The sequence below is a fragment of the Mus musculus genome, chromosome 15 (assembly GCF_000001635.26).
Source record: "Mus musculus strain C57BL/6J chromosome 15, GRCm38.p6 C57BL/6J".
Taxonomy (NCBI): Eukaryota; Metazoa; Chordata; class Mammalia; order Rodentia; family Muridae; genus Mus; species Mus musculus.
The window spans coordinates 66,733,680-66,760,196 of record NC_000081.6 but is presented as its reverse complement, the minus strand read 5'-3'; the positions used below and the strand labels follow the sequence as shown (position 1 = coordinate 66,760,196).

The following is a 26,517-nucleotide window of genomic DNA, read 5'->3' as shown; positions in this document are numbered from 1 at the left end:
ATCTGTGAATAATTTGTTTATATGCAGTGTTTGGGGTAGATCTCAGGGCCTTGTGCATTCTAGATAAGCATCCTACTACTAAGCTACAGCTTTAATTCTGGATTATTTTAAACTCAAGTGAGCTGAAACTAGTTCCCTTTAGCATTTATGATCTACTTGTTAGGCAGGATGAGTCTGAGAGAGAGGCTGGAAGTGGGAGACAGATCTATCCCTAGCTTTCCCCCCTTCTGCCATCACTAGCTGTGTGAAGTCAGAGAAGTCACCAACTTCTTTGTACCACAGAGTGCTGATCTCCAGAGGAGAAGATACCAGTTCTGTAGGCAAACTAAGGTATGAAGCAAGCGCTTTCCTAACCACACAGCATTAATAAAATACAACACATTTAATTATGAAATTCAAAGAATTTATGTGATCAAAGAATAAATGTGATACAAAAACGGAAATTTATCCAACTGGCCTTAATTCACCCAGGAGAATGCTACCTAGCCAGCAACCTTTGGCCATGTCCCCCTTACGAGTTGCAAAGCCACTGTCCTCCAATCCACCAAGAAAATATCCTTCCCTGGCATCTCCAGCCCCCAGATATGGCTGCAGAGGCTCAGTCTGACACTCACCAGACTTCCGGTAGATGTAGGTAGCCTCTTCATGGAGCAGAAGCCAGCACGTGTGGCTCCGTAGACTGTGTATGCAGTTCTGTATATCAGGGTAGAACACACATCTCACAACCCCAGGCTGGATCTGCAGGGTAGTGACAAGGCAGTCCTGGTGACGGGAACATTCTAGAGAAGACACAGAGAAAGAGAGTCTTAGACTCAGAGCCACCACCTCGATCATGCAACCATGTATTGCTACTTTCAAGCATGCACCCATCTATCCATGCACCCATCTATCCATGCACCCAGCTATCCACGTACCCAAACATCCATCCTATTAATTCATCCACAAAGTCATCCACCATCCACCCATCCTATCCCACCATCCATCCATCAACTTGTATGTCTATCCTTCCACTATCTATCTACTCTTCCATCCATTATAGAAGATATCATTCATAAATTCTGTACCCTGGGCCAGGGCTGAGAATAAAATAGTGGTGGTAGAAACCAAACCCTCCATCAAGATATTTTACACAAAATCACCAGTTTTTGTTTGTTCACACATCTCATAAATGAGTTCTTCTCATCCACTTTTTAAAAGAAAGTTCCACAGCTTCCCATGGGCTTCATATTTAACATAACTCTGTATGTTCCATTTCCTGGCACCTTCTGCAGATCTGTCACCTATGGCCTCCTCTCATGCTTCCTTAGCCTGTGATGTACTCATCAGGGTCTGTCTTGAACTATGTCTTTTCTTATACAGCCATATGCTTTTCAACACAGTTTAACCTACTTTGTAACATTTAATACTGAGAATGGCTCTGGAAATGGGGCAGCTTCACTGGACTGACTGAGTTGTATAAGTTGTGCCCTTTATACAAAGCCTAGTTTATGAATGACACTGTTCAGAGCTGTGTAGCACACAACTTGCACATGGCAGTATAGTCGTCATGATAAATATCCAGTCCTATGGAGAAAGTGATATCTTCACCATCTTTATATGTCATTAGTATTCAGAACTTGGTCTTCAGAAGTCAACTGAACTCAGCCACACTTAGGAAGGGAAAATCTTTGTGGAATATTAGAATTGTATGGTCACCTAGTTATTATTTAGATATCGCCAATGACTAGAAACTCTAAAGAAAGTTGCATCTGGGAATAATTGTGCCAATAGATCACTCTTTAAATTGCTTTAAAAGCATTTCTTATAAGTTATTGTTTAACCATAGATCTTGGCTGAGTTCCAGGAGCCTGTCCAGGGTGCACACACTTTCTCACAATGAGAGCCCACCTGCTTTCTAAGGGCATCTACCTGAACCCATGTACCTCTCGTTTTCTTTCCCTCACAACAGTCCCATTTCTTTTCTGATGATCTTCTGTACTGGCTCAAGGCCGGCTGTCTGTTGCAAACTAACTGTAGAGCGCCCAGTGAGGAGTGGAGAGAGTCTTATGTCTTCCCTTCTCTGTTAGTAGTTTCCTGTCAGGTACTCCAAGGCCATATTGAATCTCCTGTCTGTCTTTGGTTGCTGCACAGGGCAGTACTTGGCTAAGACCCTGCCATACTCTCTCTCTCTCTCTCTGAGGGATTCCCTTACGCTGTAAGCAGAAGTCTTGGGCCATGGAGAAGTTACTGGTGGCTGCAGTGCTGATGTGGGCAACATCAAAGTGCTTGATGGATGGATCTACAATCACTGAAGACAGGGCCAGGGTCTGCCAAGAGTCCGAAGTAACTGAGAGACAAAACAGGGGACAACCACATATAGTTAGCACCAGGAATAGAATGAAGACTGTGGAAGACTACTGCAAGAGGTACCTCATTGGCCTCTGTGAGATTTCCATTGTGTGACCCTATGTCTTTGTCCTTTCTATTGTGTGACACTATGCCTTTATACCTCTATTCTGTAAGCACTTAAGTTTTTCTATGGGGAAAACTCTGGAATTAAGCTCATAGGTTGAAAATTAGGCAAGTAACTGATTGCACGTCCTTGTCTATAAATTAAGACAAACGTAGAGGAGGAAGTGGAGACAAGGCAACAGTGACATAGTGACACAGTGCAGGTCAGAACACCACAAGACAGCCATCAGGATGTGGTGCCAGGCACTCCCAAAGACATTCCACCTATCTGTCTTCATGAGCCTATTGCTTATGATATCACCCTGATAGGCTACCTAAGTCCCTACAGAAGTGAAGTTCTCATGTCCACTTAGGATTTGCTGTCCAAACTAAGCCATTTTTTACCATTGATCCTCTGTTTAAAGCTTGTATCTGGAAGCTAATGCATGAGGAGAGACTTGAAGTCTTCCCTGACCTCAAGAAAAGCTGATCTGACTGTTGCTGCTAGAAAGATGGGTTGGGCCATTGTTTGGCTCTCTGCCATGACATCTTCTCAGGCCTGAGCTGTCCTGGCCATTCTCCCTGTGGTGCTAACCCATAGAGTACTCCATGAATAAACATGGCCAACAGCACTCTGTGTTTAAGGATCAGCTCATGCAAGTGTCTATCTCACAGTCTGTTTCTTGGAAGACAGTCATTACATCTGTTTTTAAACATAAAGAACCCGAGACTCAGGGATACTGACACCCTTGCCAGTGTGTGGAGACTCTTCACAGCTATGAAGCCCATGTCTGACAATGGCTGTCTTCTGATACCTCCAAGTTCTGTACATGGCCTGTAATACAAGGAACAGGAACAAAAAGCTACTGGCCAGACAGAAGGCTTGTGTATGGACAGACAGGTCTGTTGGAGCCTGTCTCATTGGCACCAAAGCTGTGGGTAAAGATAGGCCATGGGAGAATAATGACATGGCTGAGCAGTGGGGTGAGGCTGTCTCTCTGATGAAAGGCTGTACCTATAAGTCAGTGTCCAGAAATAACATTAAAGAGCTCAGCACTGCCCAATCCTGGTATGGGCTTCATGTTCATTCAAGGTTGCTGACTCTAGAAAAGCCCAGCCCAGCAGAGATAGCACTGGAGAGTTAGTAAAGAGAGTTGTTGCCTCCTTCCCTGTATCTCTCTTTGCTTTCAAGGATCACAGCAGTTTATTGTTCTTATACGCATGAGTATGGACTTTAGGCTGGCAGAGCTTCCTGACAGTCTTGGGTGTTGTTCTGTACGTATGTCTACATTATCAGCTTTGAGCTTCCAGTACCACAAGTGTGGCAAGGGCTAGTGGTCTAATGCTTCCTCATAAACATGGTGTAAAGGTGAATGAGTTCATCAAGAAAAACAAGCCAGAAAATGGCCAAGTCAGATGAGAATAAGGCTTCTGAGGTCACGGTTCCAAGGTCACTTTACTGAGCTCTGTTCCAAGGTATGCGAGTGTCTTTGCTTTGTTAGCACAGGCTGCAAGCTATAAGGAGAGCCTGTAATTTCTATCTCTAACCTGTCTTTAACACCAGTCCTGGTGGGTGAGATGCCACTAAAGTTAGCATGGTAAATAAAGCCATGAGACAGCCTTACCCCCAAGTGCTCTCTGCTACCCCTCTGTAATACAATTCAGCAGACTGAGCACTTTAAATAGCAACAGTGGTTTCTCTCAACAGTGGTTTTTCTCAGTTCTGTGCACTTAAAGCTTGTAATCTAAGTACCAATGAGACTGGGTTTTTGATCCCTTTTCCTGGTTCATGAATGGCTGATTTCTTGTCATATACTCAAATGGCAGAGCATAAAACAAGCACGCTCTCCCAATCTCTCTGGGAAAAACACTAATGCCATGAGGAGGGATCCATTGCTCAATCCACTCATCCCCCATGCCCTGCCTTCTAACACCATTCTTGAGACAGAGGAGTCAGGACCTGGGCCCTTCTTTGCTCAGCTGTTGCCAGTCAGCCTCTTCTGGGCTTTCATTTTCTTAAGCCTGCTCTTCATGCTGTTATTTTCACAGACAACTCAAATAGCATCTTTGTGATGTGGTAAGTCTTCAATGTTCTTAGATGGTGGGAAGCTGAAATTTCAGAGACAAGTGATCATGGGTTTCAGAACCACAGTGGCCAATTATGGCCCGAAGATGGAAACCTTGTCCATATTCCATGTTTAGGCTCTGTCTCTGTAATTAAAGAGTAAATTCCATCCCCAAGTGAGAGCACACTCCTGTGTTATGCCCCAGGGTCTGAGACCAAGTTCCTGCCAATACTCCTACCTACACTCTTCTAAGCCTACAGGATGTCTCCTGAGTGAGCCTTTGTGGTCAAGAGAGGCCAGCATCTGGGGGTCATAGACTTCCTGTAGTCATTCTAACAACAAGGCTTTTGAGGACACAGAGGCATGCTGAAGCAGCAAGGCTGAAGATCCTGGTAGCTTTTCAATTTACTATCAGTCAGGAAGTCACAACACCATTGTACTATCACGTATTGGAGAGCATAAGAGCTCAATAATACATCATTTTCTGAGCCTATGATGCTAACCAATCAAGTGGTGTTGCTAGCTTGGGTGGAGCCTAATCTCCAAACTCAGGAGTCGAGGTCTAGCCTAGGTGACCTCCTTTCCAGGTAATGAGGATGTAGCAGCCATGTGGGGATTGACAGGTGGGGAGGGGTTCTTCTACATAGTACATGATGCCTGTTGATTCCCCTATATTTATTTATAACTATGATGCCAGAGCCATTTGAGACAAAATACACTCTACCACAATGTGGTGTGTGTGTGTGTGTGTGTTTGTGTGTGTGTGTGTGTGTGTGTGTTTGTGTGTGTGTGTGTGTGTGTGTGTGTGGTGTGTTGTAAAGTTAAATACTGTGCATCAGTTACTGCAGTGGCAGGTACCTCTTCTTTGTCAAGTATCTTTTGTTGAATTTTGGGTTTATTTCCACACAACTTAAAACAAGACCATCTTATTTCACATTTTACCATCTGTTTTAGCAGTCTTTGTACATTATTTTGATTCCTAAAAAACATTCTTAGTTATTTACTCTGGATTAAATTTGAAGACTCCCTGTCACGTTTCAGGAGTACTCCTTCAGTGATCATGGGTAATGATCTTAAAATTCTGTATTTATTTCCTAGTTTGAATGTTATGAAGATTAATGCATGATACTGTTAAAAAGAAAAATGTGGTTTTCCTTTTATTTTTAAATTGGCCACTGTTGGCATAAAGGAAAAATGTCCTTACATTCCTTTCTATCTCACCACAGGCCAGAATTTAGTGAAGCCAAATGATAACAGGTTGATATGGTGAGCTGAAATCAATCCTTCCTCCTAAAGGATGGTTTTCCCAGCTACCTTAGTCCCAGTGATGGACAGCTTACCAGTTCAAGCCTCCTTCCATTCCAAACAGACAGTACACTATAGCAAAGTTGTAGCCGGGGCAAATAGATCCAGTAATTCCCAGACGAGGCCTTTCTCTTACCTTTTCTTATCAGCTCCTATGTCCAATCTACCTTCTAGTCTGACTGGAGAATGTCCCTCATAGACTTAAGGAGGGCCTTCTTGCTGCCAGTCTTGACTATCTGTGGTCATTCTTACACTGTAACCATTGACTGCTACAAAATATAAATATAACTTTAGCACTCCATGCCAGATATCCCCCAGAAAGAAGCCTGTGGCTGGCAAGGAGGGTCCCCTGAGGTTTGGAGATGCATGACTCTCTCCCAAGTCTATGATCTGGGTCTAGGTTTGCAAATTCATGAGTCTCTCCTAAGCCTATGATCTGGGTCTAGGCATCCATACTTTCCTGTTCTACATAAGTCTCAGGAACAGGAACAAAGGGAAGCTAACAGAATTTCTTTAATTTAAACCAATCCTACTTATAATATGAGGGGCTGAGGATGGGAAAGAACATGGGATATGTAGATGTTATAGAGGTTCCAATCCAGGTCACAGGGTAGAGCTTGGCAGAGCTGGCAAAGGATTGTGCTCTTTTGGCTCTGCCTCATTATGATCTGGAGCCTCCTCCATGAGCTGGTGACAGAGCAGGTCCCACCTCAACCTAGCAACATCAGCTAGACAGCAACACTATCCAAACTCAGGATTCAAACATGCCACTGCCACATGAAGACAGATTTTCCCAAGGCCAAACAGCATTTAGGTGGAAAATATTTGCATCTAGGATATTTCATAGCAGTATGTCCTTCTAAAGACCATAGAACCTTTGAAGCGATGGACAGAGCAGAAAGCAGGGACTAGTAGAGAGGACAGAGCAAGCTGGGTCTCCCTGGGCTGCCCCAGGCACAGGTAGGTGAGGCACTTTCATGCCTTCCTCAAGTCTCCTTTGACTGTACCTTGGCAATTACAGCCATATATGTTGATGGATCGTGTGACATTAGGACACGTGTATAATGTAGAAGAAAGAGGTTCTGCAGAGTTACTGTACAATGTGGTGAGCTTCAAATTGCTAAGAATAAGAATTTCTTCTTGAGCCGGGCATGGTGGCGCATGCCTTTAATCCCAGCACTTGGGAGGCAGAGGCAGGCGAATTTCTGAGTTCGAGGCCAGCCTGGTCTACAAAGTGAGTTCCAGGACAGCCAGGACTATAGAGAGAAACCCTGTCTCAAAAAAAAAAAAAAAAAAAAAAGAATTTCTTCTTATCATCATCATCAATAGTACTATGATTTATTGAGAAAGGTTCTTACTCTATAGTCTAGATTGACCTAGAAATTCTTGCTCTTTCTTCCTCTGTCTCTCAGGTGCTTGCATTACATGCATGTGCACGATGCCTGGCATAACAGAATAAATTTCAAACATTCTCCTCAAAATCTGTTATAAGAGAATGGAGTCATGAATATGCTAATTGTGTTGATTTACTCGTTCCTCATGTCTTTTCTTCCTAATGTTGACTATGCTTTTAAAAAGCTAGACTAGAATACATTTGAAGATGCTCCTTATGTACTGACAGGAGACCATTTTAAACTACCCTAGTTTCCTCATTTCAGGTCAACTCCAAGAAAAAATGGGAGATCACAGAGCTCAGAACATTTTCAAGCATTAAAAAATTCTTCCAAATAAAGGTCCTAGTACTGCAGTGCTGTATCAACACAGCAAAGGCCCTGGCCAGTCTGACTTTTGTCCTAACCCTTACCTTTCTCATGTGAAAAAGCACCATTTAGTATGGTGGGTGCTCTTCCCAGAAATCACAGGACATTTTTTTCAACTAAGAGGTCACAAATGCAGAATAGTAGGTTAGCATGCATGCACCTGAGGTGCTCAGGTTGTGCAGGGGGCCTCATTATTACTCTTGCAATAAGAGCTAGGAGTCCTTTGGCTCCTCAACCTTTCTGAGTTCTCATTCCAACTGTAGAGGAGCTGTAAGGGAGGCTGGGGTGTGTGCCCTATACCCCTCCTGCTGTGTGAGGCAAATGGCAAAGTCTTTTGTAATATGGGACTTTAGTACTGCCATTTCACTTCTGTGACACAGGTGGTCTCACACCCACCTCACCCTCCCTCCCTGAAGTCAGATTCACAGGAAAGTACCACTACACCAGCTTAGCAGCCAAGCCAGGCTTCCTGGCAGCCAAAGCCAAGGCCCCATTCTCTATTCTTCATGGAGCAGAACAGATAATGCTGCCTTTGAAGCGCTGATGAACCCCAATGGCCTCTTCAGGGAAGGAAGAATTCAGTGTCAAACATTTTTGTCCTGTCACACAGTGACAGAAGCCACTGCTCAGTGTCTTATTGGTTCTTATACGTGACCCTATGCTATTGAGAATCATGTCACAGGTATATTATGTGGTTTTCCCACTTAATATCATTTGTGAAAAACCAGGTATTCCTCTAAAAGCAAGAGGGGAAGAAGGCACCTTCTTATTGTGTGGTCACTGAGAGGTTCACCTGAAACCATTGAGATCGTCTTTAGTGTGTCTCCACAGAAACATGCCTTCCATTTGCTGCAGGTGCTCCTGGTGTGAGGATGATTCTTTACTATTGATAACAGAAGAAACTTCCTAGCCATGAGCACTTCCATTAACTCCCCAGATACGTAGTTTTGAATGTTAAGTACCCAACTGTCAGTCTTCCTACAGGTACACTCCACTCCGCTCCATTTCTATGGTCACTGCCCCATCAAACTGACACCATACACTTTTTGTAAGATATATTTTTCCCAGCGGAAAAGTCACCATCTTAGTTCATGATGGCTTTACTTGGGATCTGGGTTTCAAGTTTTACTTCCATTTTAATCCGAGGTGGTCCATGATTGAAATGTCAACATTGAACAGAAATAAACACAACCGAGACAGGAAGATAAGAGATAAGACCTCTACAGGGAGCTAGACTTAAGAATTAACCTCTGTTAACCTGCTCCAGAAATGCAATCAAAGTAAATCTCTTCTACCTCCGGGACAAGCCAGATGGTATGGGCTCATAGCTCAGTCATTAACCCATTAGACCCCCAGTTTCCTCATTTGAAAATGAACCATGTTACCATCTATCTTCCTGGTGGTGATCAAGTGATTTGTAAATGCTTGGTATTTCTTTTTCTTCCAGAACAGAAAATACATAAGGATGAGACTCTTAAATGTGCATGGTACACCACACACACACACACACACACACACACACACACACACACACACATCTGAATCAGACAAAAACAATGGCAAGCTAAAACACTGAAGGCAGAATCAACCCCTGTCTGTGATCCATATTAATGTACTAATCCCAAACTCTGCACTCTGCATGCTGATGGAGGACTCTTGGCCCAGATGACTTTTGAATCTGTCTCATTGAAGGCACATTTAAAACTATTGTGACAGCAACTCTGCCTTGGAAACATCTCAGATCTGTGGACTATGTAGAGCAAGACACTCAGTACTGGATTACTTTCATTGTTTTCTCTTGTGGGTGTGTTAAGTCTCAATAACACAAACAGAACAAGCATTATACACCTCACTATGGTTTGATTTGTACATCTGTAGCTAGATTTGACATCTATTCACCCAACCACTGTTTTTCTACAAATTTGCTATTTTGATATGATAATATTTAAGAATGATGAGTATGTAATATGAAGAAAAATACTTTAATTCACAGCCAAAATCTAGGAGCAAGTATTTAAGAACAATTAGGCAATGTGAGCCAAATCTTAAAATATCACTTCTTTTTTCTGGTGTAAATTCCTCTTTGGAGAATCAGCTCTGTAAACAGTTTGGCCTTCAGAACGAGCTCTGAGTGCTCATTCATCCCAGTGTTTTTATGAGGATGAAGATTCATAAAAACCAAATATGCCAAACCAGAGAGACATTAGCAAACTCGGGGATAATAGGACAACCACCAGTGTCAACACAATACTTTCTTCAACTATTTGTCCACCACTAACTGTGGCTGTCACAAAAGCTGGCACATGAGAGCAAAGAGTAAGCAGATGACCACACAGAGACTTGCATGACGATGTGTGCTTTAAAGAGCTAAGCAGCAGTGTGGAAATATGCACACACCACAATGTTTATGCAACGAGGATTTGCAACGTTATGATAGAGAAAATAGCATTATGTCAAGACACACAGAGCAGCATAAAACTAGAATATGCCAGGCAATGTGTCGGCTAGCTCTTGCTTTGCAGGGGGTGGGGTGGGGCTGGGGATGGGAGTGGTTCTAAAATGGACAAACTGAGTAGCAAGTGGATCTGTATGTAACTTAAAAATGCAGAGACAAGAGTAACAAGAATTCAAAGTGGTGACCTCCAGCATGAAAAAGGCAAGTAGAACAAAGGTGACATAGGTGTGTGTGTGTGTGTGTGTGTGTGTGTGACCACAAATCTTTGGGACACTTTGACTATCCCAACAATGTTTATATACTACCCTGACACAATTCAGAATAAATTTTGGTTTAGTCATGAATCTTCAGTGAGGATTTGGGTGTCATCAGTTTGAGGTTACACCCTTATAACCTATGACATACCAATAATGACACCTGCTTCATAGTACTTCAGGGAACTGACACATGATCAAGTGTGTATTAGACACCCAAAACAGGATGCTGAGAAAAAAAAAATCTATGTATGCTTGCTTTGTGATTTTCAGCAAGCTGTTTTGACCATGGGAAGCAGGCTGATGACACAGGTTAACATTTTTAGAATTCACCCATAGCCTTGGTGTCAAATAACCCCTTTCTAGCTCCTCAAATAGGGACATAATGATAGGTATCTCAAACTTCACAGGCATCATGCCATAGGACAGGGATTAATGGAATGTGTCCTCTTAGCTGAGTGGCACCTGGGACCTACTATGTTTCTCCTTTCCTGACAGGGAGAACTAGAAGAAAGGGCAATGCAGAAGGCTTACCCCATACTGGCCAGACTAGTTCACCTCACCCTAGAGCACGGAGCATCCCCAGCCCTCACACTCCTGCTTTCCCTGCTACCTTGCAACCAGCTGAAACAAGTTGCAGCAGAACATAAGAAGGGTCTGCCTCAGTCTTGGTTGAATTCCTGGGTGTGGGACCATAGCTTCAGTATCTAGTGTACTCTCTGAACAGTAGCTCTAAGCTACAGCTGGCTTGTCCCAATAGACAAACAATTGCCTTTTGACGTTGAGACCACAACACCACCCTCCTGGCCTTGCCTGTGACTGTATGAGTCTAGAGAATATCTGGGAGAGTTATGCAAACTTAAGACAGGACAAGGAGAACATCAGGCTTAAAAGCCATCTGATCTTGTGAGCTGTTATGCCTGCACTCCTGTCATTTATATCTACGGAAAGGGCACATTGCTGATGTCTAGCATACCTGCAAGTGTGTTTCATCCACAAAATCTGGAATTTATAAATGTAACAGTGTCATGCCTTAAAAGCTAAGTCATTGCACAAAGGAACAGGAAAAAATAGGAAGTGGAGAGAGATGGTATTTCTCCCAAGAATGATCAGGTAGACAATGAACTTACCCTTCTCCTCAGTGAGGGATTGCAGGGCAGCAGAAGGGCAGAAGCTAGGAGTGTCACTCCATACAGCTGGAAAGAAGAAAAGGCGGGATTTTAGCTACAGAGACAACAGCAGAGGTGCAGGGCAGTGGTGGAAACTAGAGGTCTGTGCAAGTCAGTATGAGTCAGGGGTGGAGCTCCATGATGACTTCTTCTCTTATGACCCTGGACTGGGAAGCCTCTGTCCAAAACCATGCTTGAGTTAGCACCACACAGAGTAAAGAGGTTTCAGTATACTTCATACTGCCTGACAGCTTCCATCCAGGAGTAGCTTGCATTGTTCATTCATATGTCATTAGTCATACCACAAAAGCCTGCTGCTGTAACCTCAGTTTCCACATCTGTACTATGAAGATGACACTACCTATCACCAAGGTCACTGTGGGACTACAAGAAGTGACCTAATATATAATGTGTGCCACAGAAACAGGGCACAAAAGATTAATAAACGGCAATGATAAATAGCAAGTTACACGAGTGGGGATATCTGGACTTTGGGGAAAGACAGACTTGTCTTTGAACATGATATATCACGAGGAAGAAGTGCACAAGGACAGGTCATCTGGTTTTGGTGCCTGGCCTTGGTATTTGTATAGTGAAGATGATATAAGAACTCAATGAGGAACTGCATATCCTGTAGATGCCACAGAAATGCTCTAGCCTCTTCCCTTCTGCTCCCTTCACTGAACACATCCAAATCTTCAAAGCCTCCTTATTATTCCTCCTTCCAATGATGTAAAGAGGACCAAGCCCAGAACTCCTTTCCCTCATAGGGGCTGGCATTGCAGCTTAGGAAATACAGTGAGCAATCAACAAATTCGGGCATTATCCACTCAGAGGATTTCCCCCTCATAATGGCACATTCATGTCATAGTCTCTTGTCCCTCGGGTCAGAGTGTGTTTCTATGCTGGTTCCAAAAGTTCTGCATGGCTTCCCCATATTTCTATCTCTTATCTTACTCCCTTTTGTCTGGTGTGCAAAACACCATGCCATGACTTGAATGCTTCCTTCAAAACTCTTGTGGAAGTTCATTTGCCTCTATGGCCATCCATAGGTGGAAGTTTTAAATGGTGGTCAGGGCTGTGGGCTCCCATCTTCATGACTAGATAAATAGCGTGGTGAGGATGAGGGGTTGTGGAGGTCTGTGTAGCTTCTAGATCTGATCCTGGGAAGAGTCCTGTTTGAAAAGCTGCCATCTCCACTGTTGCTTTTCTTCTCACCTTGTTCCTTACCATGCATTGCCTCTACCCTGTTACAATTGGAGAAGGCCCTCTCCAGATGCCAGCATGTTGGCATTAACTGGCTTGTCTACTGCCAAAACTGTGAGAGGTATTTCCTTATAAGTAGCCCTGCAGCAACAATATGAACTAACCAGTACCCCCCGGAGCTCGTGTCTCTAGCTGCATATGTATCAGAAGATGGCATAGTTGGCCATCATTGGAAAGAGAGGCCCCTTGGTCTTGCAAACTTTATATGCCTCAGTACAGGGGAATGCCAGGGCCAAGAAGTAGGAGTGGGTGGGTAGGGGAGTGGGGGGAGTATGGAGGACTTTTGGGATAGCATTTGAAATGTAAATGAAGAAAATACCTAATTAAAAATAAATTAATTCATCCATAAAAAATAAAATAAAATAAATTATAACAAAAGTAAAGAATAAAAAAAAAATAAGTCACCCTGCTCTGTGGTAACCACATAAACTGAACTAAGAGCCCTGGCCTCTCAAGGCTCCAGAGCTTCAGCCACAGTCTCTTCCCTCCCTTCATTTCACTTTCATGGAGGCGCCTCTTGCTATCATTTAAAGACATCAACTGCCAAATTTCAGCTGACATTAAATCTGCCTCAGGGGTTGGTAACAACAGGTAATACTGTGCTGAGACCCATCTTCCAAGGGTCCAACTTCAGGGGCCAGGGATTGGCCTGAGAGTTGATATTCCCAATAGGTTTCCTGATACCGACATCTGAGCTGAGGTTACACACCCCCATACTGAAAGCATCACACAGAATGTCCATAATTGCTAACAACTTCCCCCCTACACTCCTTTGTAGCAGGCCTGTATCTAGACTCCAGCCACACCCTGTTTTGTTGTCCCTTCCCAGAATAGGGAACCCAAGAGCAGAGTCATTAGGGAACAGTCTGGCCATCTGCTGAGGGTGTTTATCTAAATGTGTACTTCCTGTTATCTGGGTACACTGTTCAAGAAATCTATGTTGAAATCCACAGAGAGCTCTGTTTGTATTGTGTGTGTTTCTAATGAAAATCTAGGGACAACTGAAACATGAACTGAGGACAGGTGACTCAGACAAAGCTCCCAGCACCCATTTGTATACACTGCTTCGTAGATCTCCCTGCGGCTGTAATCTAGTGGCATGAAACACACCATGGTCAGTCTGAGGATTGACCTCAGGTGATATAGCAAACATTTATGACACTGGCATGTAGTAAGATCAGGACCTCATTCTATTTTCTGACACAGAGCTCCTCAGCTGCTGGGTTTGCAAAAGTCCACAGTGAGTGAGCACATAGCCAGGATAGGCCCGGGAACCGTCTACCCCACTTTCCACATTGTCTTCCAAATGGCTATTGAATTGTAAGGAGTTGGTTTTTGTTTGCTTGCCTTGGTAGAGATGGAACCCAAGGCTTACATATGCCAGAAAAGCACTCTACTTCTGAGCTACACCCTAGCCCAGTCCCAGTTGAATCTATCCTAATAAACTATGAATAGTAGCTAATGGTTTCTCTGTATTCCTTGAATTATTCTGGCAAGCTATTGAACAACCCAAGGAGAAATGGAAATTCTTAACTTACAGTCAGTTGCTTGGAAGGACAGAAGGCCATGAGCTCACAGTTAGCAGGTAGTGGGGAAGCTTGTAAGATTCTACCCTTTGCACAGGTTCTTAGTTCTGACTTAAACTTCAGGTATTTTGCATCAGAACTGAAAGAATCAGTAAACACCCAACTTATGTCTAGAGAATTGGGATCTTGGTTGCAGATGGGACTACACATTTTGTGTCAGAAGTGCTGGAGAAAAAAGCTCCAATCTCATCTTGTCTGGGCATAAGAAATAGAATAAGCCTTACCTCACTGGCTTGTGAGTAGAAAGAAGGCACTACAGTGAGGGAATCCTGGCTGCTAGCCAACGATAGGAACACATAGTGCCTGGGAAGTGTGAGAGTGTTGGTATGAGGGGAAGGAGGAGGGAGGATATACTAACTGCTCTGTGAATGTGGTGCCATCTGTGTGGATCTCAAGGAAACTAGAAGAAATCGACAATCCCTTACTAATGTCTCTTTTGTGTCTGTAACTTCAACAGTTTTTAAGGGACCTTGCCTAGAAGATAAAAGGACCCAGAGCTGTGATTGTCATTTCAAGAAGACACATTTGACTTAGTGAACAAAGCCAAGTGAGGCCTCACTGAAGCCCATGTCGTGCACATACGAATGCGGTGGGGGAAGCAATCTTCTTTAAGATGCAGGGGCTATCAGGGCCTGTTTCTACCTATGCAGGAAGGCCTGAGTTTATGATATATGGACCTGAGTAACCCCTGTGTTCTGCACACATACACCTGGTCTTCTAGACACCAAGATTTCTTTTCTAGGTACTGCTGTTGGGGAGGACTACAAACAACTCACTTGCATTCATAAAGTTGGCCAGAACTTCTGTATTTCTGTGCTAAGAAACACCAGACATTGCATGAAATTGAGGACAGCAGCATCAGCAAGCCCATTACCACAGGATCTGTGGGAATCTGCTTTGATGCTTCTGTTTTTCCAGTATTTTTTTTTCCTGGACATGGGAGGACTCAGCTTTGTTTCATCCTCTGTGAGAACAGTGAGGATAAAGAAGTCAGGATGCAATGGCTGGTGTGCAGCCCTCTTTGCTGAAGCTGTGAGGTAGGGAGGAGAGTCTCAACTCTCTGATCTTCTGCCTTCTACCTTTTATCTCAGGCTCACTTTTTGCTGAAGTCTCTTTGGCATGATCCCTGTGAAAGAGCAGTTCTTCCTTCCCTTTTATAGTCTGCTACCTCTCCATCCAGAGGACTGGACTTGGCAACACCAGTGACATTGCTGTGATTTAATTCTCTGGCCAGGGAGTGCATGTCTTCCATGGGGGACAGGAAAGGAATTTTTTCCACAGAGACTGTCCTGATACCATATGCACACCCAGAATCGTGTCTGCAGACAGCCAGTGTTTAGGAAGAGCTATTTTTCTTTGTGATTATAGCAGGTCCAGTCCCCTACAGCTTTTACCTATCAGAGTTCCTCAGTTGAAAGTATGTCTCTTGTCCAAGAACTGACTAAGGGAAGGCTGTTAGGAGAGACCCACCCTTCAAGGTCAAGGCTCAGAGTTGCCCATGTGTGTGGCACCTTCCTTAGCCTTGTACAGATTAGTTGATACAAAGACAAAGACTAGAAAAGCGCGTCATTTCTTTCTTTTTTGTCAATACTTCTGGCAATCAGACTTCCTGTAGGCTGTGCCTGCTATGTTGTAGTTATTCACACATGCTCACTCTGGCCTCTCTAGGATACGCCTATGAAAAACAGCAACATTCTGCTCTTCTCCCGTTCCTCAATGACCAGCACTGCACGTCAGTACAAACACCCAGTGAACTTCGGAAGGGTCCAGCCCAAAGGTGAGAATGCCAGCAACAAGTGTTTATCTCCTCAGCACCTGTCGCTTGCTTTAAGACTGAGAGTTCCTGGAGGTCAGGAAAGCAGGATCACTCTCACTCTGCCATGTGACATAGCAACTTAAGAGGTAAAATTAACTAGGTTCCAGGTCTATCACCCATTTTCTATGCACCCTTGAGCCTCCTGCCTCTCTTGCTTCTACTGACAGGGGAACGAGGATTTAATGCGATAGTGCTCCCAAAGTGCTGGCCTCCAGCATGAAAGCCTCATGAACAGAGGCCAGGCTGTTACAGCACAGTGTTCTTTACATGGCAGTCCTTACTGTTGAGTGACAGTACTGATAAGGCTTTTCATTGTCTGCCACGTGGCTTCTGGTCAGGACTCTTGAGTCCCTACCCTGAGGCACAGAATATGTGTTGGAAGACACTAGCACTCCAGGTTGTCAGATGAAAAGGACCCGAGCAGCTGGAACCTGTTGGAACCAGGAGTACCTTGGGTTCTTATCCTTGCCAGCCTGTCAGGGTGTTGAAATAGCTTGGCGTGACTTCCATCACATTCTGAACAAATAAATTACTGCTTAAGTTTTTTTTTTTCTGTCCAGCTCTTCCATAGTCAAATGAAAATGGAAAGTGGCATTTTCCAGATGCTGGCAGGGTGAAAAGGTGAGAGGATAGACGAGAATGACCTGAGGTGAGCCTAGCTCTGAGGTAGCTTAAGTCTTGAAGCTGTCCATGGAGTCATATAGAACTAATGTATTAGGCAAGCATGCTCCTCTCCTCCCTTGCCCTCAAGATATCTCTGTATGTCTCTAGCCCTAGAGATTTCTCTGTATGGAAATATAAGTCCACAGTGGCAGTTTCATTATACAACTCCCTTTTTTTTTCTTCTTAAAACAATTCAAGCTGTTGAAAGAAAAGAAAAACCCAACAGAGCAACCTCCAATCATGACAGATCAAGGGATTAGTCTGGAAGTAATCATGCCCATACTAACTGCCTCAAAGCTGAAGAACATTTAGGTACATAGCAAGGCTAAGGGATCTCTGCCCTAGAAATCCAAACTGTACCCTTTAGTTTCAACATGGCTTGGACAAAAAGACCACACCAGGAGCAGCTGGTCTGCTATCATGTTAACCTTTTCTAGTTGATAAATCAGTTGCTTGTAAGTTACTCCACTGAGCTCCCATAATGCTAAATATCAAGGCTCACGTAGACCTAGCATGTTTCTGATACACAACAGGCACAGGAAGAATGTCTGTTTTCTCTCATTGCCCAAACTAGGTAGGGAAATGGTGGTTTTCCAGTATGAAGAATATGGAGACCAAAGTTCTACTTCTCTAAGACTTCAGTTGCAGCAATAATTACATAACCCTAGTTTCTAGGGAAGTGTCAAGAACGTCCAGTACTCTCCAGATTCGCTCAGAAAATGAATTGAGAAGGAAGTGACCTATGTGTCAGGTTGGAGACACTGATCGATCCTCTGCTCTGCTTCTCTGTTACTTCCTGAGACAATACTTTTGTCTCTAAGACATCTTCATGAGTTTGCTCCTGAGACACAATCTGATGGCTAGTCTCTTCTAGTTTCCATGCAATTGTCTATACTAATACCATAGACACCCAGTATCTAAGTGTATGGGACCAGTGAGCCTCAGTCACTTGTCCTACTGACAGAAGCTAAGGGGTACTATGAGTCTTACAAAGACCAGCCTGTCCTATAGAGGGAAGATTCTGAGTATAGTTTTATCTAAGCACATACAGAAATATCCACTCCTTTCTTCATTGATTTCAGATTGTTCTCCTAAAACAGACCTGGAAATGAGTCTTAGATAATGCAGCCATTTGCCTTCATGACCCATACAGGCTGTCCTTTCCTGAAATCCTAACTTAAATGCTTAAAAACCTACGCAGGCTGTTCCCTTCCTTCCCTGACACTGCATATAGAACATCATTCCGGCTGACGGTAAAAATTGGCACAGCAGGGAGACCAAGGGATCAGAGTGGACAACTGTTGACTTTGCTGTTTGTCCAGCAACAGGACCTAAGGAGGTTAAGCTTTCTTTCTCCTAATACTTCTGTATTTTCTGAGGCCTCCACTAATGCTATTGCTTTCTCCCTCCAGCAGTGGGGTATTTCTAGACTATGCTGGGCAATTTGATCCTGAATAAAAGGCTTCTAAAGTATACCATGAGCAGCCCCTCTAAAGCAAGTGCAAGTAGCAAATTGAAGAAGCTGCTATGTACCCTAGCTAACTATACCTGTGAACCTGATATTGTTCCATCTTTCCTGAGATCTAATTGGTAATCTTTCCTTTAAGTTTTTTTTCCTTTAAGTTAATGAGCAGTCTCCAAGGCATGTCTTTTCTTCTTAAATTAAATAGAATCCATTTCTATCATTGGTCTCCAGGGAATTCTGACTAATCTTCTTCCTGATCCTAAGACATCATCCTAGTGCAGGCTTGGGATATGGTCAACAGCAGACACATGTGCCAGTAGCAGGTTCCTCACCAGGCTTCTGGTACCACCCAAAGGGATAGGTGTGGACTTCTGTGTCCTCAGAGCCACAGTCCAAAATGCGCCAGGTTGCTCCACTCTCCTCATTGCATGTTTGAATCCCCATGCTGTTCAGAGTCAGACAGGTCACCTCTCCTCCTGGAGGGAGAACACAGGAGTCCAAAAAGGTGGGGCAGTGAGAAATATGAACTAAGTGGGAAGAATTCTGTAAGCCATTGCTCAACAGATGCTGGGACTTCTGTACTATATTCTAGGTGGGGACTTGACCATCCCAACAGCCCCAGATCCACTATTTATAAGCCTATGAGTCCAGAAAAGGAAGTAGCTGCTCCTAACAGAATACCTGTTGATCATGCATAGAAGAGGTGATCTGTATTTGTAAGTATCATTTCACTGGACCTGGTTTACAGGTGAAGATGCTAACTAAGGCCTGGTTAGATTATAAGTGAATTGTCCAGAATCACACCATTAGTAAGTGACTGAGTGAGTGTTCAATATGGATCATGTGATGTATCTAAAGTTCAGCCAACCATGCTGCCTGGACAGCTCTGAAAATACAGTAGAAGATATATAAATAAAGTATAAAAACAAGGAGGAACAGTCCTTGGGATCAGACAGACCTGTTGTATATGAAGTGGGCAGATAGACCAGGTCAGCCACAGTGTTAATTTCATAATAATGAACCACTTGCTTCCCCCAGTCGGGTTCCTTTCTGCATATGAGGCTCACATTCTCCTTGTCATGAGGAGATGCTAAGGTCCATATAGGATCATAAACATGAGTGTTTCTAGACTGAGGTGCATGCCTGGGATTGGGGACTGCCTCCTTCATTAGTCTTACCTTGCAGCTGGGAGACATTTAGAAAACCAAAGCCAGTGCAGCAAGGGTCCCTGTCACAGAGCCGCTCACACTCAAAGAACCTGCAGTGAGAAGGCATAAGTGAGGCTTCCTGTGGGCGTCCAGATCCTGCTGTGCAGAAGGAATGGAATCACTCGAACTTAAGGAATCAGATTTCTTCATAAGCACATAAGATGTGGCTAACATTCTAAATTTTCACTCTTTTCTCAGGAACATTATCTTCAGGTCCTACAATAATTTACTCCCTCAGTCAGTCCCTCTCCAGGACCATCCTTGTTCATCCAACTAGTATAGCTGCAAGATCCGGCCTGCAGCTTCATGGCAGAAGGGCTCTAGCACGTTTAGCCATTGTTCTGGTTCCCAGTTCTGAATATTCCCCTACCTTACTCCTACGCCTTGATTTATCAATCACCCCTAACTCCTGAGAGCTTGCTTAACCTCTCGCTCCTTTCTGGTATGAGGATCCTACCTCATTTGTGCTCTTCTCTCCTAAATCCAAGTCATATCCCAGTGTTGAACCTTGTGTCTGCTTGGTAATTTTTCCAGTGAATCTCTGCCCAGAAAATGTTAAGTCATCTCCCTGACTTTCTCTTCCCTAGATCCCTACCCAGTTACCTACCTGCCCACCTATTGCTTCCCCCTTCTTTTAAAAGCCCACCGTTAATCTCCAGCCTGGACTATAGGTTTTTGTAGTTTATCATTAGTTCTGTCCCACCAGTTCCCGTCCCAGTACCAAGATCAGCATGGTGATATCCAACAAAACTATCTGGTTTCTATTCCGTCATCTCAGCATGATGACATCTAGCTTCTATACCCTCCCTTAATAAGGCGGAATCCAGCTGGATCTCAAGACAAAGAAACTCGTGCCATCTTTTGAGATCCATTCTCAGAAATAGCACTCAGTTGCCAGCAACATGATGCAATTCCATAACTCAACAGCACTTCACAGATTAGCAGTTCATGGATCAGTGACTACTAAAATACAAAAGACTCCCTGGGGATTTTCCTTAAAATCTTGATTCATGAGTCTCCTCCCAGAACCTCAAATTTGGGAGGACCAGGGAAAGTCCAGGGATGCGAATAGGCAAGAGCATGCTTGGGGATTCTGAAAAGTGAGGTGAGCAAAGTGTGCTGAGAGGACCTCATTCACCCTCAGTTGTAACAATAGCCAAAAGCCAGTCAAGAAATGACCGCTTCCAGTAAACAAGAGGTTGTAGAGGTAAGAAGTAAGCAGTCCTATAAGCTACGACTCTGTTAAAAAACTGTGCTTGCTTTATAGACGCTGAACACAACACTGAAGGGCTCCGAGGATGAAGTTTATGACAATCCTCATCATGTTTATTAACTGACAAGACTGCTCAGGACATCTGCTCCCTCAGCAAACTCCAGGCTCAAAATGTAGTATTTAATGTCCTGTGCCTTCACCAAGGCTTTCTGATCTGGTTATCTCCTATTCCCTTAGCTTTGGATTGTGTTGTTGTTATCATTGCTCGACCTTTTTGTGGAACCTAAGGAGTCTTAATAATAAGCTTAGAGGTAGCACGTGGCCGCTTACCCATTGGAAATGAGTTTTCCAGACATGGGGACTTTGTCTCTGATGGAAATCCCTGTGAGCTTTTGGAATGGCAGGCGAGTATAAAAGTTCTTCACTCTATCATTCAGCACAACTGCACAGAGGAAAAACAAATAAAAATTATTATACTTTTGAAAGTACAGTATAATGAGTAGACCCCAAACTGAACTTCTAGGAAGATGGCAAATTAAACTCACACATTTGCTCTCCAAATCTTACTAGACGAAAACTCAGAAGATTCTATTTGGTTGGTTAATTTTTGAGATAGGTTGTTGTGTAAGCTAAGCTAGCCTTGAATTTGATATTTAGCCAAGGATATCTTTGGTCTTCTGATTCCCCAGCCTCTACCTACTGAGTTCTAGAATTACAGATATGAACCACTACCAGTGCTTGGAATAGAACCCAGGCCTTCATGCTGGGAACTCTTGAAAAGGATCTAGCCTATGGGAAATGAGAATCAGAGAGAGATTGAACATACAATCTCAGAATCTAGGAAGCCTGTGGAGGAATGAACAAGAAAGCAGCTTCTGCTCCTCTGTATGAAGCAACAAGGATTGTATTTGCCTTTGCACTCCTGCATCTCCAGGGGAAAGGGTAGACTAAGTGTCCTTCCCACAGGGCAAAGATGGGAGATTTATTCTGAGTTTTTCCCAAGACCCAGAAGAGACAGTCTCTTAGCAGCCCTGGATAGTAGATACATAAACCCCACAATGAATTTGAGAGCATGATCTAGGCTTCCCAGAGGCCAAATACTCTTCTACCTTGCTAGTGTGTATACTCAGACCAAGCACTATGAGACTCCTCTGTCAAAGATCCTAGGAGTATTGATATGGGCAAGCCCACCAAAAGTGACTGCACCAGAGTATACTTAAGAGAAACCCATAGTCAAGAAGTTCTCATAAAATAATTAGAGCTGCTCCACAGCTTTGTGGCCTCTTGACATTTGAGGAGAAACTGAGGGCCTCCAAACATGAGAAGGGCCCTGGCAAAAAAGATAGAAGAACAAACTGCTGGGACAACAGGGTGAAAGAAATGACATCACCATCATGACGACAAAATGACATAATTGCTGCCCTTGAAGAGAGGAAAGCAACTGTGATGGTGTAAAAAGACACTGTTTCTGTAATCTCTGTACACACAGTAGCATGAAATTCTGGTGCAAGTAAGATGAGACCCCAGAGCAGAGTAGACCACTCTAAAGTGTCAGCCTGATGCCCTTTTTAATGGCGTCATATCTCTGAAGGACCATGGATAATCTTACTATTAGCTATCTATTTATCTACCTATCTATCCCTATATATTTATTAATATATAAATAGTACACACACACACACATGCACACATATATATTAGTTTTTCAAGATTATAATATCATTATATCATATTCCCCTTCCCTTTCCTCCTTCCAATCAGTCCCATGTATCCCTCTTTGCTGTCTTTAAGACATTCATAGTCACATTTTATTTGTGTGTGTGTGTGTGTGTGTGTGTGTGTGTGTGTGTGTAATATTAATTTAAAGGGAACAGAAGTGAATTGTACCATTTCTGACCACACAGAGTGATGGCCCATTAACCACCCAGATTATAAAGACCAGAGTTCCTACCTTTCCTCCGGAAGAGGGCCGTTGGTTGGTGGGGCAGAATCTGACTGCAGTTCTTGGCATTAGATTCCATGACATTGTCACAGACCTGAGCTTCTGGGTATAGGAAGCAGGTGAAATACAAAGATGAACTTTTTGTTATGTCTGCAAGTTGACAGAAAATGGGCTCCTGGGCACACCCTAAAGGCAAGAGGACAGTTGGTGTTTAGTTCATGACAAGCCTGGGGTAGATAGAATCATCCAGAGACTCTTTCAAGGGAGAGACCTACTGCATTAGTTTACTTTTCTACTGCAGAGATAAACACCATATGTGACCTGAGAAGGAAAGGTTCTATTCCACCTTACAGCTAACTGTCTATCACGAAGGGACTCAAGGCAGCAACCTAGAGGTAAGAGCTGATGCAGAGGCTAAGTATGAATGCTTCTTACTGACTTACTCTCCATACCTTATTCTGCCTGTCTTCATATACAACCCAGGATCACCAACTCAGGGATGGTATTGCTCACCGTGGAATAGGTTCTTTCACATCATTCATTAACTAGGAACATGTCTCATAGAACCAATCTGATGGAGGAATTTTCTTAAGCTAGCTGACCCTATCTTGTGTCAAGTTGGCAAAAATACCAGTACACCCATGATAGCCATAAAAGCCTAAACAAAAACACTTGGAATCTTTGAAGTGGGGAAATATGATATGGTTGCTTAAGTGTAGGCATAGCCAAAGTGAGATGAGAAGTCAGACACAAACACAGCAACACAGGAGACAACATGGTGGAAACTCAGTGTCTCTATTTATGGCTTCTCAGAGGCACTAACAGTCAGAAGAGCAGCGACCAGGGATTTGTACATGAGCACTCTATTCCCTATATATGTCAGTCTCGCCAAAGATACCTCCTTTATGGAAAAGGCATGGCTGATTCTGGTTTGGTTCTTATCCACACAGTCAAAGGTAAGTCCTAGAACATAATGCATATTTAATATTGGATGGATGGATGGATGGATGGATAGATGGATGGATGGATGAAAGGTAGGTTCTGGTTGCTGAGCAGAAATGACATTCAATGTGAGCTTTCTAAAATCTGGGAGTAAGCCCCACTTTTAGGCTAAGAATGAAGTGATCATTTAGTTATAAGAATGCATTTAAAATTCTCTACTTGTTGGTGAAACATGACCTGAAGAAAACCTGTAGGCTAAGGATACTCACGAGAAAGGCACCACAGGTTTGCCTGCTCTGCTGAAAACAGGTGTGTGAAGAGCCAGTACTGCTGGCTGGGCAATGAATGGCTTGTGTTGACAATGACCTGGGTAATGTCCACAGGGGAAAAAAGTTCTGTTGCCATATCTGCAAAAGAAGGAAAGGGTGAGCTCTATACCTACCTAGCAAGCATGGAACAGAGAGAAGATACTTGGGGACAGAGCAGAGATAGAGACAAGCATTCTTACATGACCTGAGGCCAGAGCAGGGCTAGAAATGACAGGGTATCGATCTGGTCAGGCAAAGGGGTTCAGAAGGTACTAGAACTTTTTAGAAACCATTCCGTTGTAAGCCCAGATTTTTGGTTTGGATGAAAGCTGAGCCCTCTGGTTCTCCTTTCTACCTCAGGCAGGGGGTCCCTCTAAGATTTCAGCCTGTTTCTGGGTGGTCTCAGATAACATAGCTCTGCCAACCAAAACACCATATCAGCAGATTCCTCTGTTTGAAAGTTTCAGCAAGCCATACTCCTGTTAGCTAAGTCATGTTGGAATCCAGGTTCAGAGGTTAATGCATGGTGGGCAGGTTGCTGTACAGCAGGGCGGGTGATAAAAGCAAACTGGCTTCCCTCTTACACTCTTGAACCCTTTTGATGGCTTCTACTATGTTATTGCATAGCAGAAGGCCCTCACTACATGCAGGCTTTCAATCCTGGATTTGCCAGCCTTCACAGTTAAGAGCCAAACACTTTTCTAGGCCCTACAGGGTTGGCATGAGTGGAGTCCTGGACATGCTCAGTTAAGTTCTTCTCTTTAAGCACCAAATTTCTCCTGCTATATTTATTGTGTTTGTTTCTGTTTCAGCAACAGTGGGAATTGGCAATGAAGCCACTTTACATTCTGTTCTGACTGCCCACTGCAGGAATCTCTGTGTTTATGGGTGGATAATTAGACTCAAGACATAATTTGATGCTTTGTGAGGTTCCAATGTTTCAGAATGGAGTAAAATAAAAGGCTCATCCATTGATTAGACCTTGGGTACCACCATATTGTCTCTGCAGCCTGGACTCAGCTATATAAACTCTTCCAAGTCAATACCATACCTCCTGGAAAGTCTGACCTTGGCACCATTCCCCTTTCACATCCCATAGACTCCGGCCGAGACCCCATGTCAGAATCTAGGAAGAAGAAGTAAGATCACTGGTACTATTGAGGCAGCGAAATAACAACATTCATGTCCTACAACCAGCAACAAAATCCAAGGGAAGGATAGATCCAGCCACCCAGATGAGCAGGCTCAGTCCTGTACCAAACATTGGGAAGTCTTTCAGGGTAGAACTAAGACCAAGGGGTCTTTCTTCCCAATGATGGCCGACTAGGCCATCTTCTGCTACATATGCAGCTAGAGACACGAGCTCTGGGGGTACTGGTTAGTTTATATTGTTGTTCCACCTATGGGGTTGCAGACCCCTTCAGCTCCTTGGGTGCTTTCTCTAGCTTCTCCATTGGGGGCCCTGTGTTCCATCCAATAGCTGACTGTGAGCATCCACTTCCCTGTTTGCCAGGCACTGGCATAGCCTCACAAGAGACAGCTATATCAGGACTATGTGCCTCCTCTGATGAGCAGTGAGAGCCTTCTGCTTCCATCAAAAGCACGCCCACAGAACATAAGTCTGCATCCCACTCCTCCCTCCATGGGAAGCAGAATACCTTGTAGATGGAAACTGAGGCTAAACTCAGGAAGTCACTCTACTGTCACCCCTGCTTTCCCACCTTGGAGCTCACCTTTCCAGAGGTAGACCTGCTGGAAGCTGGTAAAGCTGTCTTGAGTTCCTTCCAAGAGTGCCAGACCTGCAGAAGATTGCCATTTGGTGAGCCTGTTTGTGCTTGTTCTCACTGGTTACCAACCTTTACAATTGCCCTGTAATCCTCTTAAGATCCTCTTGGCTTGAGAACACTGCTTTCTATACAGGATCTCTCAAAGTCTCGTGAAGTACCACTCCAACACTTGGGTGTAAAACCAGAGCTGGCTAGACTTCAGGGATCTAACTCAAAACAAAACAGACTAATATGGGAAGGGTCACAAGCCTATGTCACTGGAAGATAACCAAAACGGTTAACAACAGCAACAAAGACAACGACAACGACAAAAACAACAAGGTTTTTAGGCGGTCTCATTGTGTGGATTTCCTGATATCAAACACTGCCGAGATTCTGATATCCTTAATGAAGCTGGGACCAAGAGGATGTAAGTAAGATTACATGCCATCAAAGTTGATGTCCTAACTTTGATCACCAGATCCCACATGTTAGAAAGAGAGAATTGACTTAATCAAGTTGTCCTATGACTTCACATGCTCATGGTGCCATGTATGTTCAGGCTACACCCACACACATACACACACATACACACACATGCACACACAAACATACACACACACGAGCATGCACATACACATGTACATGCACACACATACACACACACACACCAAATACATAAATCATTAATTGTAAAAACTAATTGGAGCTAGCAATTAAATGATAGCAATACTTCACAGTGTTACCTTCTGGATCCTTCCCATTTGATACATATCCAGTTGTTGGCAGATTTTCTTATTTGACTTATTGCTGATGTTATTAATGGTTCTTTAAAATTTGTATTGACATATAGTCACTATATGTAATGATGGACTTTATAAGAAAATTTTCATTGACATTTAT

The 26,517-nt window shown here is 43.5% G+C and overlaps 1 protein-coding gene across 2 annotated transcripts in view; it reads right to left on the bottom strand.

The window, feature by feature from the left end:
• Tg (thyroglobulin) overlaps positions 1-26,517 on the bottom strand; it is a 179,968-nt gene that overhangs the window by 90,525 nt on the left and 62,926 nt on the right. For both annotated transcript variants that reach the window (XM_006520745.3, NM_009375.2), the window contains exons 28-37: positions 25,582-25,647; positions 24,900-24,974; positions 23,810-23,947; positions 22,608-22,784; positions 20,987-21,098; positions 19,414-19,493; positions 18,568-18,711; positions 11,401-11,466; positions 2,192-2,326; positions 615-779 (exon numbers count right to left, since the gene is read on the bottom strand). In XM_006520745.3, the coding sequence (XP_006520808.2) occupies positions 615-779; positions 2,192-2,326; positions 11,401-11,466; positions 18,568-18,711; positions 19,414-19,493; positions 20,987-21,098; positions 22,608-22,784; positions 23,810-23,947; positions 24,900-24,974; positions 25,582-25,647 (1,158 nt within the window). The remainder of the gene's footprint in view (positions 1-614; positions 780-2,191; positions 2,327-11,400; positions 11,467-18,567; positions 18,712-19,413; positions 19,494-20,986; positions 21,099-22,607; positions 22,785-23,809; positions 23,948-24,899; positions 24,975-25,581; positions 25,648-26,517) is intronic.